The 23109-nt window shown below is 44.4% G+C and overlaps 1 protein-coding gene across 4 annotated transcripts in view; it reads left to right on the forward strand.

Moving 5' to 3' along the window:
- Window positions 1–247: 247 nt before the first annotated feature.
- Window positions 248–23109, forward strand: part of adgrd1 (adhesion G protein-coupled receptor D1) — a 249766-nt gene continuing 226904 nt past the window's right edge. The window contains exons 1-5 of one of the 4 annotated variants that reach the window (XM_068054587.1): window positions 248–1525; window positions 1626–1662; window positions 17636–17728; window positions 19176–19271; window positions 22743–22865. In XM_068054587.1, coding sequence (XP_067910688.1) covers window positions 1472–1525; window positions 1626–1662; window positions 17636–17728; window positions 19176–19271; window positions 22743–22865 — 403 coding nt within the window. In that variant the 5' untranslated portion in view covers window positions 248–1471. The remainder of the gene's footprint in view (window positions 1526–1625; window positions 1663–17635; window positions 17729–19175; window positions 19272–22742; window positions 22866–23109) is intronic. The other 3 variants (XM_068054590.1, XM_068054586.1, XM_068054588.1) reach the window with 3 other exon arrangements.

Genomic DNA, 23109 nt, shown 5'->3' on the forward strand with positions numbered 1-23109 from the left:
TTGTCACTGGGCTGGGCGGACACTCAGGGTCGATTTTTCTCCCAATGTTGCTCTAGCGCGGCGTTAAACAATGACAGGGACAGGGAGCAGCGGTGGGCACTAGGACAGCCGGGGCCACAAAAACACCTTCAAACAAAGTGAAACATTCCCACAACCAACATTGCGTCAGTTTTGTTTCTCCCACCAGGAGTCGGGTGGGATTTGGGGAAGGGGGGGTAACTGGAACCGCGACTGGAGAGTTAGGAACTCTTTCCCAGCGTCAATACAGGAGCATGTAGAGTCTGGGACACAGACAGAGAAACAGACACAGTCTGGGAAAAAGATAGGGACTGGGGGAAGAGAGAAAAAATAGAGTCTGGGACATAGACAGAGAAACAGACACAGTCTGGGAAAAAGATAGGGACTGGGGGAAGAGAGAGAAAATAGAGCCTGGGACATAGACAGAGAAACACACAGTCTGGGAAAAAGATAGGGACTGGGGGAAGAGAGAGAAAATAGAGTCTGGGACACAGACAGAGAGACACACAGTCTGGGAAAAAGATAGGGACTGGGGGAAGAGAGAGAAAATAGAGTCTGGGACACAGACAGAGAGACACACAGTCTGGGAAAAAGATAGGGATTGGGGGAAGAGAGAGAAAATAGAGTCTGGGACACAGACAGAGAAACACACAGTCTGGGAAAAAGATAGGGACTGGGGGAAGAGAGAGAAAATAGAGTCTGGGACACAGACAGAGAGACACACAGTCTGGGAAAAAGATAGGGATTGGGGGAAGAGAGAGAAAATAGAGTCTGGGACATAGACAGAGAAACAGACACAGTCTGGGAAAAAGATAGGGACTGGGGGAAGAGAGAGAAAATAGAGTCTGGGACATAGACAGAGAAACAGACACAGTCTGGGAAAAAGATAGGGACTGGGGGAAGAGAGAGAAAATAGAGTCTGGGACACAGACAGAGAAACAGACACAGTCTGGGAAAAAGATAGGGACTGGGGGAAGAGAGAGAAAATAGAGTCTGGGACACAGACAGAGAGACAGACACAGTCTGGGGGACAGACAGAGACTGGGAGAGAGATAAAGACTAAGGGACAGACAGAGGCTGGGGGACAGAGACACAGACAGACTGGGGTGAGATAGGCAGAGACATTAAGACTGGGACAGAGTTAGAGACAGATTCAGACAGAGAGACGGAGACAGTAATAGGAACTGAGCTTCCAAGTTACAAGTTAACTTCCAGAACAATCTGCAGTTGTACAGATGCAGTAGAGTGGGGGCTGTAAGCTGTTCTGGGACATCCCACAGAACTTTCTCGGATATATTCCTGTCCGGAGGAACTTCAAAAGTCGATCAGTTCCAGACTTTAGGACTTGGCTGGAGTGGAAAATAAAGAAATAAATCCCGGGACAACTTTGGACCAAGGATTATAGCAGGAGAATCAATTAAAGTGAAACATTGTGCAGGAGGCAGCAGTAACAATGGGAACATGTTTGCTTTATGCTTCCGTGATTCTTTTGGCCACAGCGTGGAAGGTATCGATTCGAGTTGTGATCGCCCTGGTGGATTGCTTTTCCAATTAACTTGCTGTGGGCTCTGTGAGTGTTTCACTCTCTTTCTCCTTTATTTACCCAGGTGACCGGAGAGTCAGAGGGAGTCCCAGCTCTCACAGGTAAGGCAATAATGAAAGGTCACAGACCTGAACCGTGAACTCTCTTTCTCTCTCCACACATACTATCTGACGCACTGAGGATTGCCAGCATTCCCTGTTTTTATCTCAAATAGTGCATTACACACGCGATAGTTTCACTGTCCAGGTTAACTCGGGATCCTGAGAGACTTCATTTGCTCAATAGTCACACACACTTTCTCACACACACTCAGACACTCTCACACACACGCGCATCTACATCAGTTTACAAGGTTAGTGAATTGACATTACTCAGAGGATGGGATCATTTGAGAGTGGCTGAGGCAGAGACCATTACAGCTTTTAAGGGAATATTGGATAAATAATTCAAGCAGACGATTGATACAGGGCTATGTGGAGAGAGTGGGGTAGTGGGATTAGTTTGGGATTGATACAGGGCTATGTGGAGAGAGTGGGGTAGTGGGATTAGTTTGGGATTGATACAGGGCTATGGGGAGGGAATGGGGCAGTGGGATTAGTTTGGGATTGATACAGGGCTATGGGGAGGGAATGGGGCAGTGGGATTAGTTTGGGATTGATACAGGACTTTGGGGAGGGAATGGGGCAGTGGGATTAGTTTGGGATTGATACAGGGCTATGGGGAGGGAATGGGGCAGTGGGATTAGTTTGGGATTGATACAGGGCTATGGGGAGGGAATGGGGCAGTGGGATTAGTTTGGGATTGATACAGGGCTATGGGGAGAGAGCGGGGTAGTGGGATTAGTTTGGGATTGATACAGGGCTATGGGGAGAGAGTGGGGCAGTGGGATTAGTTTGGGATTGATACAGGGCTATGGGGAGAGAGCGGGGCAGTGGGATTAGTTTGGGATTGATACAGGGCTATGGGGAGAGAGCGGGGCAGTGGGATTAGTTTGGGATTGATACAGGGCTATGGGGAGAGAGCGGGGCAGTGGGATTAGTTTGGGATTGATACAGGGCTATGGGGAGAGAGCGGGGCAGTGGGATTAGTTTGTGATTTGATACAGGGCTATGGGGAGAGAGTGGGGCAGTGGGATTAGTTTGGGATTGATACAGGGCTATGGGGAGAGAGCGGGGCAGTGGGATTAGTTTGGGATTGATACAGGGCTATGGGGAGGGAATGGGGCAGTGGGATTAGTTTGGGATTGATACATGGCTATGGGGAGAGAGTGGGGCAGTGGGATTAGTTTGGGATTGATACAGGGCTATGGGGAGGGAATGGGGCAGTGGGATTAGTTTGGGATTGATACAGGGCCATGGGGAGAGAGTGGGGCAGTGGGATTAGTTTGGGATTGATACAGGGCCATGGGGAGAGAGTGGGGCAGTGGGATTAGTTTGGGATTGATACAGGGCCATGGGGAGAGAGTGGGGCAGTGGGATTAGTTTGGGATTGATACAGGGCCATGGAGAGAGTGGGGCAGTGGGATTAGTTTGGGGATTGATACAGGGCTGTTGGGAGAGAGCGGGGCAGTGGGATTAGTTTGAGATTGCTGTGGCAAAGAGCCACACAGACACAATGAACTGAATGAACTGTGCCACTAACCTCAGGGTTATAATATGTTATGGTTAACTGTTTATTTGTTGCTACAAGAGACAGCTTCTGACTGAAGATTATTTTGCAGTGATATGTTTGATTGAGTTTGGGTGAATTTATAAAAGAATTGTTTTAAAATGATTCAAACTCTCGCCTATTTTTCAATTTATTCTGTTTTCAATTTCTATCCCCTCCCTTTCCTGGCTGATTGCTTTCCGTCGTCCCTTCTTTCAGCCCTCCTTGTTAAAAGTTCTCACTTTCTTTTCTGTTTCTTGCTCTCGTTCTTCACTCTCTTTGGGATTGGTTTCAGCTTTCTGTGTTTCCTTTGTGCCTGGGTGATTTCCTTGGCCAGATGTATTGCTGCAACAGAGAAAAATGTCAACAGTCTCATGCTGTAGCAGAATTTCAATTTAAGATGTCGTCTCTACAGGGGTAATCTTCCATCTTGGTGTTAATTACAAAGAATTACACAGAATGTGCAGCCCAGAAACAGATCATTCGCTCCAACTGTCTAAACTGGTGTTTATGCACCACACGAGCCTCCTCCCAACCTACTTCAACTCACCCTGTTAGTATATCCTTCCATTCCTTTCTGGTAGGGAGCCCATTGAAAGTATAAAAAGGCCACAAACTGCCTATAATTTATGTTGCCACCAAACAGTAACAACAACATGCATTTATATTGTGGCTTTAACGTAGTGAAAGATCCCAAAATGCTTCACAGAGGCGTCATCTGATGATATGGACGATGAGTCAGAGGGAGATATCAAGAGACGTGATCAAATGCTCAGTGGAACCAGGTTGGGCTCTTCCTGTGCAAAAGTTCAGTTTGGGGACCCTGCGTTTCACCAGACAAACTTATCGCTGGACCCACTTGGGACCCCTTGCAATCGCACAGGTTCCACAGGCCAGGTCAAAGAAGTGGGCTTTAAAGAAGATTCTTAGAGGAGGAGAGGTGAGAGGTTTAGGGAGGAAATTCCAGAGCTTGGGGCCCAGGCAGCTGAAGGCACAGCTGTCAATGATGGTTGAAATCAGGGATGCACAAGCAGCCAGAATTGGAGGAGCGTAGAGATTCCAGAGAGTTGTGGGGCTGGAGGAGGTTATGGAGATAGGGAGGGGAGAGGCCATCGATGGATTTGAACACAAGGATGGGAATGATAAAACTGATGCTAATGTAGGCCAGCGAGCACAGGGGTGATGGGTGAATGGGACTTGATGTAAGTCAGGACACAGGCAGCAGAGTTTTGGATGAGCTGAAGTTGAGAGTGAACATGATGGGAGGCTGGTCAGAGAAGCATTGCAATAGTCTAGTCAAGCAATGACAAAAGACTCGAGGAGGAAATTAGGTCATCAGACCCTTACTCATTTGCCCCACTTCTTACTCTGTTCATCCCCCTGGGCCCAGCCTTTGTTCCATCCCACACATTCTGGGAAAGACAAAAGAATAGAGGCCAGTAGCCACTCCAGGAGATCTGTGTTACGAGCTCCTGCCAGACAGACCCCTCAAAGGAGATGAGGACTCGGGAACTACGAAAATGAAGGATCATAAAATCAGTCACAATGCCTGGCAAAACACTCAAAATATACTTCTGATGAAGATTCCCCACTTTGAATGTGGAATCTGAAAATACCACCTGATACATACCCTAAAATTCTAATTTGAAAGTATTCAAGTAGTTTCTTTATCTTACTTAGGCAGTAGAGTTTGAGGGTTTGGAAAGTGCTGTTGAAGGAGCCTTAACGAGTTGCTGCAGAGCATCTTGTGTGGCAGTGGTGGAGGAAGTGAATGTTGAAGGTGGTGGATGGGGTGCTGATCAAGCGGACTGCTTCATCCTGGATGGTGTTGAGTTTCTTGAGTGTTGTTGGAGTGGAGAGTATTCCATCACACTCCTGACTTGTGGAAAGGCCAGAAAGGAAGTTGGCAGAACCCAACTAGGAGTTAAATAAACAAAATCCACCTCAATGTTCTTAAAAACGTAACGCTTCATTTTTAGAGTCTGACATAAATAGAAGCACCAGTCAGCACTCTTTAATCACTCCTTCACATTGTACTAAGACCAAGCACCTGGAGATTAGACACCGAGTTGGGAGATGTACTGATGGCCACATTGCAGAATGTGATTGTGATGAAAGTTGAGCAACAGTCAAAAAGCCCTTTGGAGTTATAGTTTGTAGAGTTTGAAAGAATTTGTGTGTTATGCGAGAGAAGGGGGGAAATGTCCATTTTAACAACAACAACTTAATATTTATATAGTGCCTGTAATGTAATGAAACATCCCAAGGTGTTTCACAGTTGCATTATAAAACAAAATATGACACTGAGCCACATAAGGAGATTTTAGATCAGCTCGGTCAAAGAGGGAGATTTTAAGGAGTGTCCTAAAGGCAGAAAGAAAGGTGGAGAGGCAGAGAGGTTTAGGGAGGGTATTCCAGAGCTTGGGGCCCAGGCAACTGTCAGCACAGCCACCAGTGGTGGAGTGATTAAAACTGGGAATGCTCAAGAAGCAAGAATAAGAGGAGCTCAGATATCTCGGAGGGTTGTGGGGATAGAGGAAATTTCAGAGATAGGAGGGGCAAGGTCATGGAGGGATTTGAAAACAAAGATAAAGTCTGATAATTTAGTCAGCAGTGGAGGAGCTGAGAGAGTTGATGGTGAGGTAATGCTGGGTGTCGCCAGGGTATATGTGAAAAGTAGTGCTGTGTTTTCGAATGATGTGGCCGAGGGGCAGCATGTAGATGAGAAATAGGAGGAGGGCCAAGGATAGATCCTTGGGGGACACCAGAGGTAACGGCGGCTGTGCCTTTAGCTGCCTGAGCCCTAACCTCTGGAATTCCCTCCCGAAACCTCTCCGACTCTCCCCCTTTAATACGCTCCTTAAAACTCTTCTCTTTGACTAAGCTTTAGGTCACCTGTCCTAATATCTCCTTTCGGTGTCAAAATTTGTTTACTAATGTTCCTGTGAAGCACCTTGGGACATTCTACTAAATTAAAGGTGCTATTTAAATACAGGTTGTTGTGAAGCTTCACTCCAAACCTGCACACCCGCTCAGAGACCATGCTCAAAGCTCAGAGAATCAGTTCTACAGCCTCGTAGCTGTAACTTAGACAGGTGCATCCTTTGAGTCTGGAAACCGCAGATAGGTGAAATTACCCACATAAATATTTGACATTAATTCAGCCTCTGATATCATGTGCAATAAAAAACGCAAAGTGCTGGAAACACTCAGCAGGTCTGGCAGCATTTGTGGAAAGAGAAACAGAGTTAACGATTCAGGTCAGTTGACCTTTCATCAGAACTGGTGAAGGTTAGAAATGTAATAAGTTTTGAGCAAGTGAAAGGGAGGTGAGGGGAAGAAGAACAAAAGGGAAGGTGTGTGGTAGGGCGGGAGAGATTAAATGACAAAAGGTTTCATGGTAAAAAGCCAAGTAAAGAAGCAAAAGATGTGTCTGGATGAGGTGTAAATGGCAGAGGAGCAGCCAGCCAATCGCAAAGTAAAGAGATTAAGAAAGAAATGTGGGTTGGCGGGGGTGGGGGGAAGGGAGAAGCGAAGGGGGGGAGGAGTGGGGGAGTTACCTCTTCTCTCTCCAGATCCTGCCAGACCTGCTGAGTGTTTCCAGAATTTATTTTTGTTTCAGATTTCCAGCATCTGCAGAGTTTTGCTTCTGAAATCATATGGGCCTGTTTCATTATATAAATGCTTCCCCTTATTTTAATCTGAAAGTAGGAGGTCATTCAGCCCCTCTGGTCTGTACTACCATTCTATTAGATTATTGCTCCACTGTACACCAACCTCATTTACCAGCCTTCGCACCAGGTCCCTCAATCCCCTTCCCCAACAAAAGTCCACGGATCTCAGTTTGGAAAGCTCCAATTGACCCCCAACATCCACAGCTTTTTGGGGGAGACAGTTCCAGATTTCCACTCCCCTTTGTGCGATGAAGTGTTTCCTGACATCACCCCTGAATGGCCTGGCTCGAATTTTAAAGTTATGCCCCCTTGTTTTGGACTCCGCCACCCCCTCCCCACTCACCGGTGGAAACAGTTTCTATTGACCCTCTCACATCCTTTTAACATTTCAAACACCTCAGTTAGATCACTACACAATATCCTATCCTCAAGTGAAAAAGAGCCTCGTCTGTGTAACTTGTCCTCTTAATTTAACCCTTTATTCCTGGGATCATTCTGGGGAATCTGCACTGCACCCTCTCCTAGGTCAATATCTCCTTCCTGAGGTGCTCAAATTCGGGTCTAACCCAAGCTTTATACAACGGTAACATAAATTCCAACCCTTGTGGATAAAAATCAGGATTCCAATTATCTGTTTTGAATTATTTTGTGCCCGTTTGCTAGTTTTAAATGATTTGAGCAATCATTTGTAATTTTTTTTTTTGCCTTCAAGATTTGTTTAGTCAGGGCTGGAAGTGGGATTGCTTTCTATTTCGAGAACACAATGTCCTGTTTTTGCACAGCCCACTGGCTTCAAGCTGCCCTCGCACAGCACGGCTGATAAAGTCAGAGGCGTATCCTAGCCAATGGGGAACCAACAATAAGCAATTCAAATTCTCATTGTCGCATTAAAGTTCAAACCCAAAGAACCATAGAAAAATTACGGCACAGAAGAAGGCCATTCAGCCCATCGTGTCTGCACAGCTGAAAAAACTAGCCGCCCATTCGAATCCCACCCTCCAGCACCTGGTCCGTAGCCTTGCAGGTTACAGCACTTCAGGTGCAGGTCCAGGTACCTTTTAAAAGAATTGGGGGTTTCTGCCTCCACCACCATTCCTGGTAGTGAATTCCTGACACCCGCCACACCTGGGGTAAAAAAGATTTTCCTCATGTCCCCTCTAATCCTTCTACCAATCACCTTAAATCTGTGCCCTCTGGTAATTGACCTCTCCGCTAGGGGAAATATGTCCTTCCTGTCTACTCTATCTGGGCCCCTCATAATTTTGTACACCTCAATTAAGTCACCCCTCAGCCTCCTCTGTTCCAGGGAAAACAACCCTAGCCAATCCAATCTTTCCTCATAGCTGCAACTTTCAAGCCCTGGCAACATTCTTGTAAATCTCCTCTGTACTCTCTCCAGAGCAATTATGTCCTTCCTGTAATGTGGTGACCAGAATTGTACACAATACTCCAGCTGTGGCCTAACCAGCCTTTTATACAGTTCCAGCATTACATCCCTGCTTTTGTATTCTGTACCTTGGCCAATAAAGGAAAGCATTCCATATGCCTTCTTCACCACTCTATCTACCTGTCCTGCCACCTTCAGTGACCTGTGGACATGCACTCCAAGGTCTCTCACTTCCTCTACCCCTCTCAATATCCTCCCGTTTATTGTGTATTCCCTTGCTTTATTTGCCCTCTCCAAATGCACTTCTCCGGATTGAATTCCATTTGACACTTTTCCACTCATTCAACCAAACCATTGATATCATTCTGGAGTCTACAGCTATCCTCTTCACTATCAACCACAATTTGTGTGTCATCAGCAAATTTCCCAATCATGCCTCCCACACTTGCCTGGATGGGTGCAGCTCCAATAACACACAAGAAGCTCAACACCATCCAGGATAAAGCAGCTGCTTGACTGGCACCCCATCTACAAACATTCACTCCCTCCACCACCGACACACAGTGGCAGCAGTGTGTACCATCTACAAGATGCACTGCAGCAACGCACCAAGGCTCCTTAGACAGCACCTTCCAAACCCACGACCTCTACCAACTAGAAGGACAAGGGCGGCAAATGCATGGGAACATCACCACCTGCAAGTTACCCTCCAAGTCACACACCATCCTGACTTGGAACTATATCGCCGTTCCTTCACTGTCGCTGGGTCAAAATCCTGGAACTCCCTTCCTAACAGCACTGTGGGTGTACCTACCCCACATGGACTGCAGCGGTTCAAGAAGGCAGCTCACCACCACCTTCTCAAAGGCAATTAGGGATGGGCAATAAATGCTGGCCTGGCCAGCGACGCCCACATCCCATGAATGAATTAAAAAAAAGTCCAAATCATTAATATATACCACAAATAGCAAGGGACCCAACAGTGAGCCCTGTGGAACATCACTAGAAACCACCTTCCATTCGCAAAAACATCTGTTGACTACTACCTTTTGTTTCCTGTCACTGAGTCAATTTTGGATCCAACCTGCCACATTCCCCTGTATCCCATGGGCTTTCATTTTACTGATCAGTCTGCCATGTGGGACCTTGTCAAATGCCTTTCTAAAATCCATGTAGACCACATCCACTGCACTACCCTCATCAATCCTCCTTGTTACTTCCTCAAAGAATTCAATTAAGTTAGTAAGACACAACCTTCCCTTAACAAATCCATACTGACTATCCCTGATTAATTCGTGCCTTTCTAAGTGGCAGTTTATCGTGTCTCTCAGAATTGATTCTAATAATTTACCCACCACCGAGGTCAGACTGACCGGCCTATAATTATTCGGCCTATCCCTCGCACCCTTTTTAAATAATGGTACAATGTTTTGCAGACCTCCAATCGTCTGGTACCTCTCCTGCATCTAGTGAGGATTTGAAGATGATCCTCAGCACATCCGCTATTTCCTCCCTGGCTTCCTTTAACATCCAGGGATGCAATCCATCCGGCCCTGGCGATTTATCCACTTTCTAGGATGTCAGACCCTCTAGTACTTCCTCTCTCATTATGCTTATCGTATCTAATATTTCACACTCCTCCCCTTTTACTACAATGTCTGTATCATCCCTCTCCTTTTGAAGACAGAGACAAAAAAACTGATTAAGAACCCTGCCAACATCTTCTGCTTCCCTTGTACATCTCTGATAGGCCCTACCCTTTCCTTAGTTATCCTCTTGCTCTTAATGTACTGATAAAACATCTTTGGGTTTTCCTTGATTTTACCTGCCAATAATTTTTCATGTCCTCTCTTGGCTTTTCTAATTTCCTTTTTTACTTCACCCCTGTACCTTCTATACTCCTCTAGGCTTTCTAAAGTATTACGTTTTTTGTCATAAGCTTTCTTTTTCTGCTTTAACTTACCCTGTATGCTTCTAGATAACCAGGGAGCTCTAGATTTGGCGTTACTACACTTTATCTTTGTGGCTTTGTGGGGACATGCCTACGCTGTGCCTCTAGAATCTCTCATTTGAATGTCTCCCACTGGTTTGCCACTGATTTTCCTTCAAGTAGCTGTATCCAGTTCACTTTCGCCAGGTCACCTCTCAGTTTCGTAAAATTTGCCTTCCCCAATTTAGAACTTACACTCCTGTTTTATCTTTGTCCTTTTCCATGATTATGCTAAAACTAACTGTATTATGGTCACTATCTCTGAAATGGTCACCCACTGTTACTTCATCCACTTGCCCAGCTTCATTACTGAAGACTAAATCTAGAATTTACGTGCCCTCTCGTTGGGCTTGTTACGTGCTGGCTAAAAATGTTCTCTTGAGTGCAGTTCAAGAATTTTGTGCCCTCTGTGCCCTTCGCACTGTTTGCATCCCAGTTAATATTAGGGTAGTTGAAATCCCCAACTATTATTGCCCTATAGTTTTGGCACTCAGAAATTTGCCTACATATTTGTTCTTCTCTCTCACTATTTGGGGGTCTATAATACACTCCCAGTAATGTAGCTGCCCCCTTTTTATTTCTGAGCTCCACCCATATGGCCTCATTTGATGATTCATTTAGCATATCATCCCTCCTCAAAGCTGTTATTGATTCCTTAACCAATAATGCTAAACCCCCTCCTTTTTATCTCCCTCTCTGTCCCACCTGAAAACTCTATATCCAGGGATGTTGAGCTGCCATTCTTGCCCCTCTTTATGCCAAGTTTCTGTTATAGCAATGATATCGTGTTGCCATGTGTCTATCTGTGCCCTCAGCTCATCAGCTTTATTTACTATACTCCTTGCATTTAAATAAACACCTTTTAACACTGCCAAATTCCTGTGCTGCACACTTTTTAACCTTTGCTTCTTCTGTCTTTCAGAGTCACTCGCTAACTTTCTGCCTCCGTTCCCTGCCCTGAAACTGTCCTATCTGAAACTGCCCTCCGGTTCTCATCCCCTGCCAAGATAGTTTAAACCATCCCCGACAGCACTAGCCAACCTTCCTGCAAGGATATTTGTCCCAGTCCTGTTCAGGTGTAGACTACCCAGCTTGTACAGGTCCCACCTTCCCCAGAACTGGTCCCAATGCCCCAGAAATCTGAAGCCCTCCCTCCTGCACCATCTCCCCAGCCATGCATTCATTTGGTGTATTTTCCTATTTCTATACTCACTAGCACGTGGCGTTGGGAATAATCTGGAGATTACTACCTTTGAGGTCCTGCTTGCTAATCTCGTTCCTGACTCCCTAAACTCAGCCTGCAGGACCTCAACCCTCTTTTTTCTTATATCGTTGGTACCAATGTGGACCACGACTGCTGGCTACGCACCCTCATCCTCCAGAATGCTCTGTAGCCGCTCAGTGATAGCCATGACCCTTGCACCAGGGAGGCAACATACAATCCTGGAATCATGTCTGCGATCACAGAAACGCCTATCTGTTCCCCTAACTATAGAGTCCCCTACCACTATTGCTCTTTTGTCCTTTCTCCTCTCTCCCTGCACAGCTGAGCCACCCAAGGTGAAGGCAGTGGGCACCACCTACTGTGGGCATCACCTACAGTGGGCACCAGTGGGCATCACCTACTGTGCCACTTGGCTTGGGTGTTGATGCAAGTTATATTGCTCTGCTTTGGCCCAGAGCTCTGGAACTCTCTCCCCCATCCTCCCCAAACCCCTCTGTCTGTCTCTCCTCCTTTAAGAGGCTTCTTAAAACCTACTCATCTTCCCTAATATTTCCTTATGTGGCACGGTGTCAAATTTTGTTTGATAATCGCTCCTGTGAAGCACCTTGGAATGTGTTGCTATGTTAAAGGCACTATATAAATGCAAGATGTTGTTCTATCCTGTTGTACAGTTTAAAAGGATCTTCCCGTGCTTTTTTCAGTGCTCTGTTTGTTTACAGTTTTAAGTGCAAATGAGTTTTACAGACATGATGATCAGACAGACAACATCTCTGAGAGCTGGAGTCTGGTGTAAATCGGTTATAAGCTGCCCACGCCTAAAGGTTTCAGAAGAAAATCACACTTTGTTGCTGAGTCCTCCCCAGTTCCTGTACACATCAGCAACAGCCAATCCTGAGCCAATACACCCTCCAAGCTGTACCTCTGTTTAAGGCATTTCAGCAAATTAAAAACTCTTTAATTGAATATAAGCCAAAGGATGTAATTTTACACTTGGGTAATAACTTTTGAATTGAACAATATGGCCATTTGGACCAGTCTAGAATCTATGCACAGCTATTGAGGGGAAGCATGTTTGCAGCAATGTGCAGTTCATGGTTGCAAAAAAAATTGAAAAAAAGACACCCAACAGCTTGTAATAATTTTCATTTCGTTTGCTGTCATTGCCAGTGAAAGGATATTAATTCTTCAAATTGACGGCATCCTCCTCAACTAAAGAATTATTTAATCAGATTTTCTGGGTGCAGACCATTGTCCATTTTTAACTATGAGATTGTTCAGAAAATCCTTGCATTTTATATACCAGGATGATATGTTTATAATTGGATCATGGTAAAGCACTTTGCTCTCGCACTGTGTTTTAGATTGTAGGGTTCTTTTAATTAACTCATCCTTAAGTTCCATGTCAAAACATTCACTGGTGCCTGAACCAGGGATAACATAAGAACATAAGAAATAGGAGCAGGAGGAGGCCTTTCAGCCCTTCGAGCCTGCTGCACCATTCAATAAGATCCTGGCTGATCTACCTCAACTCTTATCCCCATATCCCTTGATATCTAAATATCTATTGATCTCTGTCTCGAATATACGCAACGACCGAGATGCCACAGCTCTCTGGGGTACAGAATTCCAAAATGGGAGAGACCTCCTTCTGGAGAAGGCCTGAGGCCTCCCTGAGATTGAGGTTTGAGTGTCTTCTATATAATCTGCAGAATTTATTAGCACCCGTCACACCTCTGGCCATTGGAGGAAGCTTAATATCAGGGTACTTGCCATGCTGGCAATGATCCAATGCTAGATTGCAGAAAGGGGGGAGTGGGAATGGGGAAAGGGGGCGATCGGGATACTGCGGTGTGGGGGAGGGACCACTCCTGCACATCGCAGCTTCATAGCAATGCTCTAAATAATGTAAAAATAATTGGGAAAGTCTATGCTTCAAAAGTACTCAATTAGCTGTTCTGTAATCAGATGTGCAGTAAAGTGGGTACAGTAGCATAGTGGTTTTGTTACTGGACTAGTAATCCAAAGGCCTGCACTAATCTGAGTTTCGATCCCACCATGATAGATGGAGGAATTCATTTAATTAAACAAATCTGCAATGAAAAAGCCAGTAACAGTGACCATGAAATTATCAGATTGTTGCTAAAAACCCATCTGGTTCGTTAATGACCTTCAGACAAGGAAATCTGCCATCACTACCTGCTCTGGCCGATATGAGAGTCCAGACCCACAGCAATGTGGTTGGCTGTTAACTGCCCTTCAAAATGCTTGTATTCAAGAAGGCGGCTCACCACCATCTTCTCAAGGGCAGTTAGGGATGGGCAATAAATGCTGTCCTAGCCAGCGAGACCCACATCCCATGAATGAATAAAGGCATATGTGGGTGTCGCTGACAAGGCCAGCATTTATTACCCATCCCTAATTACCCTTGAGAACGTGGTGGTGAGCTGCCTTCTTGAACCGTTGCAGTCCATGTGAGGTAGGTACACCCACAGTGCTGTTAGGAAGGGAGTTCCAGGATTTTCACCCAGCGACAGTGAAAAAACAGCGAAATGGTTCCAAGTCAGGATGATGTGTGGCTTGGAGGGGAACTTGCAGATGGTGGCATTCCCATGCATCTGCTGCCCTTGTCCTTCTCGGTGGTAGAGGTCGCAGGCTTGGAAGGTTCTGTCAAAGGAGCCTTGGTACGTTGCTGCAGTGCATTTTGTAGATGGTACACACTGCTGCCACTGTGCGTCGGTGATGGAGGGAGTGAATGTTAGTGGATGGGGTGCAATCAAGAGGGCTGCTTTGTCCTGGATGGTGTTGAGCTTCTTGAGTGTTGTTGGAGCTGCACCCATCCAGGCAAGTGGAGAGTATTCCATTACACTCCTGACTTGTGCCTTGTAGATGGTGGACAGGCTTTGGGGAGTCAGGAGGTGAGTTACTCACCACAGGATTCCTAGTCTCTGACCTGCTCTTGTAGCCAATGTATTTATATGGCTACTCCAGTTCAATTTCTGGTCAATGGTAGTCCCTAGGATGTTGATAGTGGATAATTCAGCAATGGTAATACCATTGAATGTCAAGTGGAGACGGTTAGATTCTCTCTTATTGGAGATGGACATTGCCTGGCACTTGTGTGGCGCGAATGTCACTTGCCATTTATCAGCCCAAGCCTGGATATTGTCCAGGTCTTGCTGCATTTCTACACGGACTGTGTCAGTATCTGAGGAGTTGTGAATGGTCCTGAACATTGTGCAAACATCAGTGAACATCCCCACTTCTGACTTTATGATTGAGGGAAGGTCATTGATGAAACAGCTGAAGATGGTTGGGCCTAGGACACTATCCTGAGGTACTCCTGCAGTGATGTCCTGGAGCTGAGATGATTGACCTCCAACAACCACAACCATCTTCCTTTACGCTAGGTATGACTACAACCAGTGGAGACTTTTCCCCCTGATTCCCATTGACTTCAGTTTTACTAGGGCACCTTGATGCCATACTCGGTCAAATGCTGCCTGGATGTCAAGGGCAGTCACTCTCCCCTCACCTCTGGAGTTCAGCTCTTTTGTCCATGTTTGAATCAAGGCTGTAATGAGGTCAGGAGCTGAGTGGCCCTGACAGAACCCAAGCTGAGCGTCACTGAGCAGGTTATTGCTAAGCATGTGCCGCTTGATAGCACTGTTGATGACACCTTCCATCACTTTACTGTTGATTGGGAGTAGACTGATGGGCTGGTAATTGGCTGGGTTGGATTTGTCCTGCTTTTTGTGTACAGGACATATCTGGGCAATTTTTCACACTGCTGGATAGATGCCAGTGTTGTAGCTATACTGGAACAGCTTGGCTAGGGGCACGGCAAGTTCTAGAGCACAGGTCTTCAGTACTATTGCTGGAATGTTGTCAGGGCCCATAGCCTTCTTCTGCCATGTTCTTGCCCAGACACTTAGCCTGTCCAAATCCCCTTGAAGCCTCCTTGCATCCTCCTCACAAGTTACATTTCCACCTAGTTTTGTGTCATCGGCAAATTTGGAAATATTACATCCAAATCATTTATAACATCTGATTGGCTGGCAGCTCTCCAAAGGCAGGACTTCTGGTGATGGGGTCCTTGATCCTGTAGAAGGCCCGCCGATGTCCATTTGAGTGCCTGCTTGGCACTGGATTCAGCGGGCCTTCCAGAAAAGAGGCGATGTGGGTTCTCGGCATCGCCTTTTCTGGACATTGAGACTCCCGCTGCCAGCATAAAGTTCCAGCCTTAGTGTCTGAGTAAGAGAACATGGCCTCACAATCGGTTCAAATCCTAGTTCAGGCGTCAATCCAATGGTGTTCAAAACCATTGTGCTGAAACACGCGCAATTGGTTTTCTTGTGCAATCGGCAGACGACTGACATGCTGGGGCTGCCAACTGTGCCCAAAGGGGACAGTGCAGCAATTGCAAAGAGGATGAAATTAGGTCGGTGGAAGGCAGGAATCAAAGCTCCTGTTCGATCGGGCGAGGAGTCCTCATACCCGCTCCTTCTGGCTCCACCTTCAGCTAAAGTTCACTTGCCTTTTGGCGATGGTCCCTTCAAAAAAGCACTGGTTGAGCTGGTGAAAACTGACCGCAGTCCTGACGGTGTTTGACGCTGTGAATCATGAACCAATGTCGGAAAGAGGCTTGAAATAGGAGTCAGCCCCTCCCGCTCTCTGCTGCCGATTTGAATCAGTCCCACCACCTATTCCAAATGGGCGTTTGGTATGACCACAGGACATTCTAACCAGTAAGGCATGTCATGCATTCTAGGCTCAGAATGTGCATCCTACATGTAAAATTGGACCCTTCAGCCCCCAATTTAACACCTGAAAAGCAGGTACTGCACAATCCAATTTCTAGGTTCATGTTTTTACCTTTTACTAAAGTATAGTCGTTTCTCAAATAATTACAGTAATAAATCATCAGAAATGTAATTTAAAGATGGCAGTGAGGTGTTAAGACTCAGTGTAAAGGATTATCTTTGAGGGACAAAGTGATGCAAAGATTTTTTATATTCATGTTAACCCCAGAATTATGGATGAAATAATGTGATCTAACACACAACATAAGAACAAAACTTTGATCCATCTAATCCCATATAGAAAATCAGAGGATTGACTAAGTCATTCCCGATGTAAAAGGACATTTATCCTGACTGCATTCTGCTTCAAGTATTAATTTTGCTTTAACAGTGTTGTTGGGGGTGTGGCCGGGGGAAGTGGTTAAGTGTTAACTGTTTAGGAAAAAATTGCAAATTATTTTTCCTGTGTTAAACTATTGCAGTTGAGTGATGTAAACCCTCCGATTGAGAAACAGACCAAGGATCACCTCTTCAATGGAATGAACTCAATACCATCCAACGTAGAATCTTGCAGCACAGAAGGAGGCCATTCGGCCTGTCATGTCTGTGTCAGCTCTTTGTCAGAGCTATCCAATTGGTCCCTCTCCACTGCTTTTCCCCATAGCCCCGCAAATATTTCCTTTTCCAGTATTTATACAATTCCCTTTTGAAAGTTGTTATTGAATCTGTTTTCCCCCACTCTTTCATTACTCTTACAGTGTAATGTCTCAAATGTTCCAAGTTGTTTTGCTTTCATCCCAGCATTAGGAGTGAGCTTTTGGCCTGAGATTCAGAAGGTCCAGAGTTTGAGCCCTACTCCAGACAGTTCTAGAACATGGAGACTGACACCCCAGCTTGGAATTCCAAACTGACATCCAGTGGGATACTCACATCTGGTGGGTGCATGTGGCTCCCTCCTCATTGTGCGGGTTGTGGGAGCTCATAAATCCCTCCTGCTGGACTAACCCCTCTCTCAGCTGTGGTAAAGGTGGTCATGGCAATGGATGGCGTGTTCATGTCGTGACCTGTTAATCAGCCTGTGTAATCCTTCCACTACAGTACATTGTTCTCCAAGGGAAGAGTGGGAAGATACAAAAACGTGGATACCGCCACCCTATCAGACTGTGAATGAGCTTATAAATCCTTCCTCTCATTCTCAGTGTTCTCTGGGGAAGAATATATGAATACTAACTCAGGACGATTTGTTGTTTTGTGTTTCGTCGGTGAATTAGTATTTGCCCAGAAAGACTGTGTTGGGATTTCTGACTGATTTTGCTGTAACAAATGCAGTGAACTAATCAGCTGTTTTGTAGGTTTCGAGGTGTTGGAATCAGCATCACATTACTGGCCATTGGACCGAGTGGAGGGACTCAACGAGCTGTGCGATGTGAACGGAAGTCGAACAGGTCATGTCAATAGCAGTGAAATAAGTATGTGCATGCCAGTTAGTGATGATGTCCTGCTCTCTTGTTGCATTTTATATGCTTCGTACAATTACCGCAAAGTTCAAAAATATAGATTTAACACGGTGGGAGATTTACCCTATCCATATGTTGGATTTCAAACAGAGCACTGGGGTTCATTTCTAGAGGAATAGAATTGAAAAGCAGGGAAGTTATGTTAAACTATTAAAGAACCTTGGTTCGCCCACACTTGGATTACGGTGAACAGTTCTGGTTTTTATATTATACAAAGGGTATAAAGGCACTAGTGAAGGTACAAAAACAGATTTACAAGGATGATACCAGAACTGAGAGGTTATAACTGTCAGAAAAGAATGAACAGGCTGGGGTTCATTTCTTTAGAAAAGAGGAGACTGAGGGGTGATCTGATAAAGGTCTTTAAGATTATGAAAGGGTTTGAAAAGGTAGACATAGAGAAAATATTTCCACTTCTGGGGAGACCAGAACTAGGGGTCCTAAATATAAGATAGTCACTAATAAATCCAATTGGGAATTCAAGAGAAACTTCTTTCCCCAGAGAGTGGTGAGAATGTGGAACTCGATACTACGGGGAGTGGTTGAGGTGAATGATATAGATACATTTAAGGGGAAGCTGGATAAACACGAGGGAGAAAGGATTATAAGGATATCTGCGGGTGGCACAGTGGCGCAGTCGGGCAGCACAGTGGCGCAGTGGTTAGCACCGTAGCCTCTCAGCTCCAGCAATCCGGGTTCAATTCTGGGTACTGCCTGTGTGGAGTTTGCAAGTTCTCCCTGTGACCGCGTGGGTTTTCGCCGGGTGCTCTGGTTTCCTCCCACAGCCAAAGACTTGCAGGTTGATAGGTAAATTGGCCGTTGTAAATTGCCCCTAGTGTAGGTAGGTGGTAGGAGAATGGTAGGGAATATGTGATTAATGTAGGAGGGGATGTGGTAGGGAATCTGGGATTAATGTAGGAGGGGATGTGGTAGGGAATATGGGATTAATATAGGATTAGTATAAATGGGTGGTTGATGGTCGGCACAGACTCGGTGGGCCAAAGGGCCTGTTTCAGTGCTGTATCTTTCTCTGACTCAATGATATGCTGATAGGTGGGAGGAGGTTCATGTGCAGCATAAACACTAGCATAGACCTGTTGGGCCGAATGGCCTGTTGTACTGCTGTGCATTTAATGTAATGTTTTCTACTTTCTTGCTCCTGATATTACTGTTTCTACTCAATGGATATTACCATATTATTCAAAGGTTGTCATGCAGCGATAAAATGATTTGAAGCTTTGCATATTTCATTGTATTTGTCATTTAATTCCACTTGCAGTAGTTATCTATTGCGGATGTTGAAAGGGCCATGTCTTGACGGACTGTCTCATTGTTTGTTCTCAGTCTCACAGTGTCTTTGCTTTTCTTTCTTCAGTGCTCAGAATCCGCAACTTCACTGTGCTTCCCTCCTATAACTCTACCTCTGTCTACACCATTGACTCTGCCTTCTCTAATCTGTCGACAATTGTAGGTGAGAATTTATGGGTTTGCCTTTCATACAGCTGATTGATGATGAGGCTGAGGCAAAGTTAATCTTTAGTTTTGTGATATGAAGCCTTTAAATAATATTAAGAGGGCCCTAGCCTATAGTGGAGACTATATATCAACACATCGCTAATTAGGAATAACATGAACCAGCCAAGAGTTAAAGATCTCATTGCCACCCACAGCATCTGATCTTTTCCCCCCATTTTCAATTTTCTGCTGCCTTTTGCTGAAGCCCTTTACTTATATTGGGGTTCATTTCCTCAATATTTACCTGTGTATATTGGGGTACAGTTCCACTGTTATATCTCCCAGTTATATTGGGGTCCAGTTCCACCGTTATAACTCCCAGTTATATTGGGGTACAGTTCCACTGATATATCTTCCAGTTATATTGGGGTACAGTTCCACTGATATATCTTCCAGTTATATTGGGGTACAGTTCCACTGTTATATCTCCCAGTTATACTGTGGTACAGTCCCTGAATTATATCTACCAATTATATTGGGCTACAGTCCCCTAATTATTTCCCAGATATATTGGGGTACAGTCCATTCATTATATCTACCAATTATATTCGGGCACAGTCCCTTAATTATATTTCCCAGGTATATGGGGATACAGTTCCTTAATTATATCTCCCAGGTATATTGGGGTACAGTTCCTTAATTCTATCTTCCAATTACATTGGGGTACTGTCCCTTAATTATATCTACCAATTATATTCGGGCACAGTCCCTTAATTATATTTCCCAGGTATATGGGGATACAGTTCCTTAATTATATCTCCCAGGTATATTGGGGTACAGTTCCTTAATTCTATCTTCCAATTACATTGGGGTACTGTCCCTTAATTATATCTACCAATTACATTGAGGTACAGTCCCTTAATTATATTTCCCAGGTATATTGGGGTACAGTGCCTTAATTATATCTCCCTGGTAATTTGGGGTACACTTCCTTAATTATATCTACCAATTATATTGGGGTACAGTCCCTTAATTATATCTCCCAGGTATATTGGGGTACAATTCCTTAATTATATCTACCAATTATATTGGGGTACAGTCCCTTAATTATATCTCCCAGGTATATTGGGGTACAATTCCTTAATTATATCTACCAATTATATTGGGGTACAGTCCCCTAATTATATCTCCCAGGTATATTGGGGTACAATTCCTTAATTATATCTACCAATTATATTGGGGTACAGTCCCTTAATTATATCTCCCAGGTATATTGGGGTACACTTCCTTAATTATATCTACCAATTATATTGGGGTACAGTCCCCTAATTATTTCCCAGATATATTGGGGTACAGTCAATTCATTATATCTCCCAGTTATATTGGGGTACAGTCCCTTAATTATATCTACCAATTATATTGGGGTATAGTCCTTTAATTATATCTCCCAGGGATATTGGGGTACAGTCCCTTAATTATATCTACCAATTATATTGGGGTACAGTCCCTTAATTATATCTACCAATTATATTGGGGCACAGTCCCTTAATTATATCTCCCAGGTATATTGGGGTACAGTCCCTTAATTATATCTACCAATTATATTGGGGCACAGTCCCTTAATTATATCTCCCAGGTATATTGGGGTACAGTTCCTTAATTATATCTACCAATTATATTGGGGTATAGTCCTTTAATTATATCTCCCAGGGATATTGGGGTACAGTCCCTTAATTATATCTACCAATTATATTGGGGCACAGTCCCTTAATTATATCTCCCAGGTATATTGGGGTACAGTTCCTTAATTATATCTACCAATTATATTGGGGTATAGTCCTTTAATTATATCTCCCAGGGATATTGGGGTACAGTCCCTTAATTATATCTACCAATTATATTGGGGTACAGTCCCTTAATTATATCCCCCAGGTATATTGGGGTACAGTCCCTTAATTATATCTCCCAGGTATGTTGGGTACAGTTCCTTAATTATATTTCCCAGGTATATTGGGGTACAGTCCCTTAATTATATCTAGCAATTATATTGGGGTACAGTTCCTTAATTATATTTCCCAGATATATTGGGGTACAGTTCCTTAATTATATCTCCCTGGTAATTTGGGGTACAGTTCCTTAATTATATTTCCCAGGTATATTGGGGTACAGTTCCTTAATTATATCTCCCTGGTAATTTGGGGTACAGTTCCTTAATTATATTTCCCAGGTATATTGGGGTACAGTCCCTTAATTATATCTACCAATTATATTGGGGTACAGTCCCTTAATTATATCCCCCAGGTATATTGGGGTACAGTCCCTTAATTATATCTCCCTGGTAATTTGGGGTACAGTTCCTTAATTATATTTCCCAGGTATATTGGGGTACAGTCCCTTAATTATATCTACCAATTATATTGGGGTACAGTTCCTTAATTATATTTCCCAGATATATTGGGGTACAGTTCCTTAATTATATCTCCCTGGTAATTTGGGGTACAGTTCCTTAATTATATTTCCCAGGTATATTGGGGTACAGTTCCTTAATTATATCTACCAATTATATTGGGGTACAGTTCCTTCATTATATCTCCCACGTATATCGGGGTACGATTCCACAAGTATGGTTCTGAAGTACTGATTATATTGGGGTACAGTTCTACAAATCTAATGATCTTTTAGGGTCATTTTGCAAAGGAAGGAGAGGAGCGATGAGCTTTTTTTTTTTACACGGTAAGTCATTGTGATCTGGAACGCACCTCCTGAGAGGGCAGTGGAAGCAGATTCCATCGTAACCTTCGAAAGGGAATTGGATAAATACTTGATGGGGAAAACATTTGCAAGGTTATGGGGAAAGAGGAAAGCAAACAGGATTACTCGCAAAACGTTTATCATTGACCAGTGGGAGTGTTCCCTCACATGTAAACACACAGGTATAGAGTACAATCACTATCCTCACCCCTCCCACAGTGCAATGTGAGCATTGCGCAGCTGCGAACTCTGACACACCAGTGCATGGTATAACTACAGTCTTCATGGCTGCACAAGGTTTCTGCAAAGTCTGCAATTCTGTCTTCAACAGCAAGGGTTGCCAACTCTGGTTGGACATATTTGTGGAGGTTTCATCATATGATTTTCTGCCTTTAATCTCCCTGCCTCGCAATCCTGTCATTTGTCACCCAACATATCCATCCCCACAGTGCCTCGTCTTCCAACAGCCAATCAGAAAGCAAACAGATTCTTTGTTACCCTATTGGATGATGTGTGACTGTCAGTCAAACAGCCCTTTCTCCCATCTCCAAAAGTGTTCAAAGAAACTTAAGTAAAAATCACTTTTTTTAATGCCCCAACTATGTTTCTCCCGCGTTATTCACAGACATCCTGGAGACCAATCTTTAATTCCAGGGCAATCCAGGAGGTTTGGCGACTCTACCAACAATTCATTTGCCAATACTCAATCTGTTCCCTTTGCTCCTTTCTCCTTTAGATATTGTTGAAGGAGTCGTAAATAAGGGAATTTACCTCAACCGCGACTCAGGTGCTACTTTCCTACACTTTGGAAGCTACAAGAACTCCTGCATTAGTGACCCAGCCGAGTGCAGTGAGGCAGGTTGGTTTCAATTGCATTTGTACAGTGACCTTCATGACCTCAGGGTGCCCCAATACACTTTCTAGCCAATGCCGCACTTTTTGAAGTATAGTCATTGTTGTAATCTCGGAAACAAAGCAGCCAATTTGCGCACAGCAAGATCCCACAAAGAACAATGAGATAATGCCAGATAATTTTTTTTTAAGTGATGTTGTTTGGGGAATAAATATTGTCCAGGGTTAGGGAGACGGGTTGGGTTTTCAAC

The sequence above is a fragment of the Heterodontus francisci genome, chromosome 23, assembly GCF_036365525.1.
Source record: "Heterodontus francisci isolate sHetFra1 chromosome 23, sHetFra1.hap1, whole genome shotgun sequence".
Taxonomy (NCBI): Eukaryota; Metazoa; Chordata; class Chondrichthyes; order Heterodontiformes; family Heterodontidae; genus Heterodontus; species Heterodontus francisci.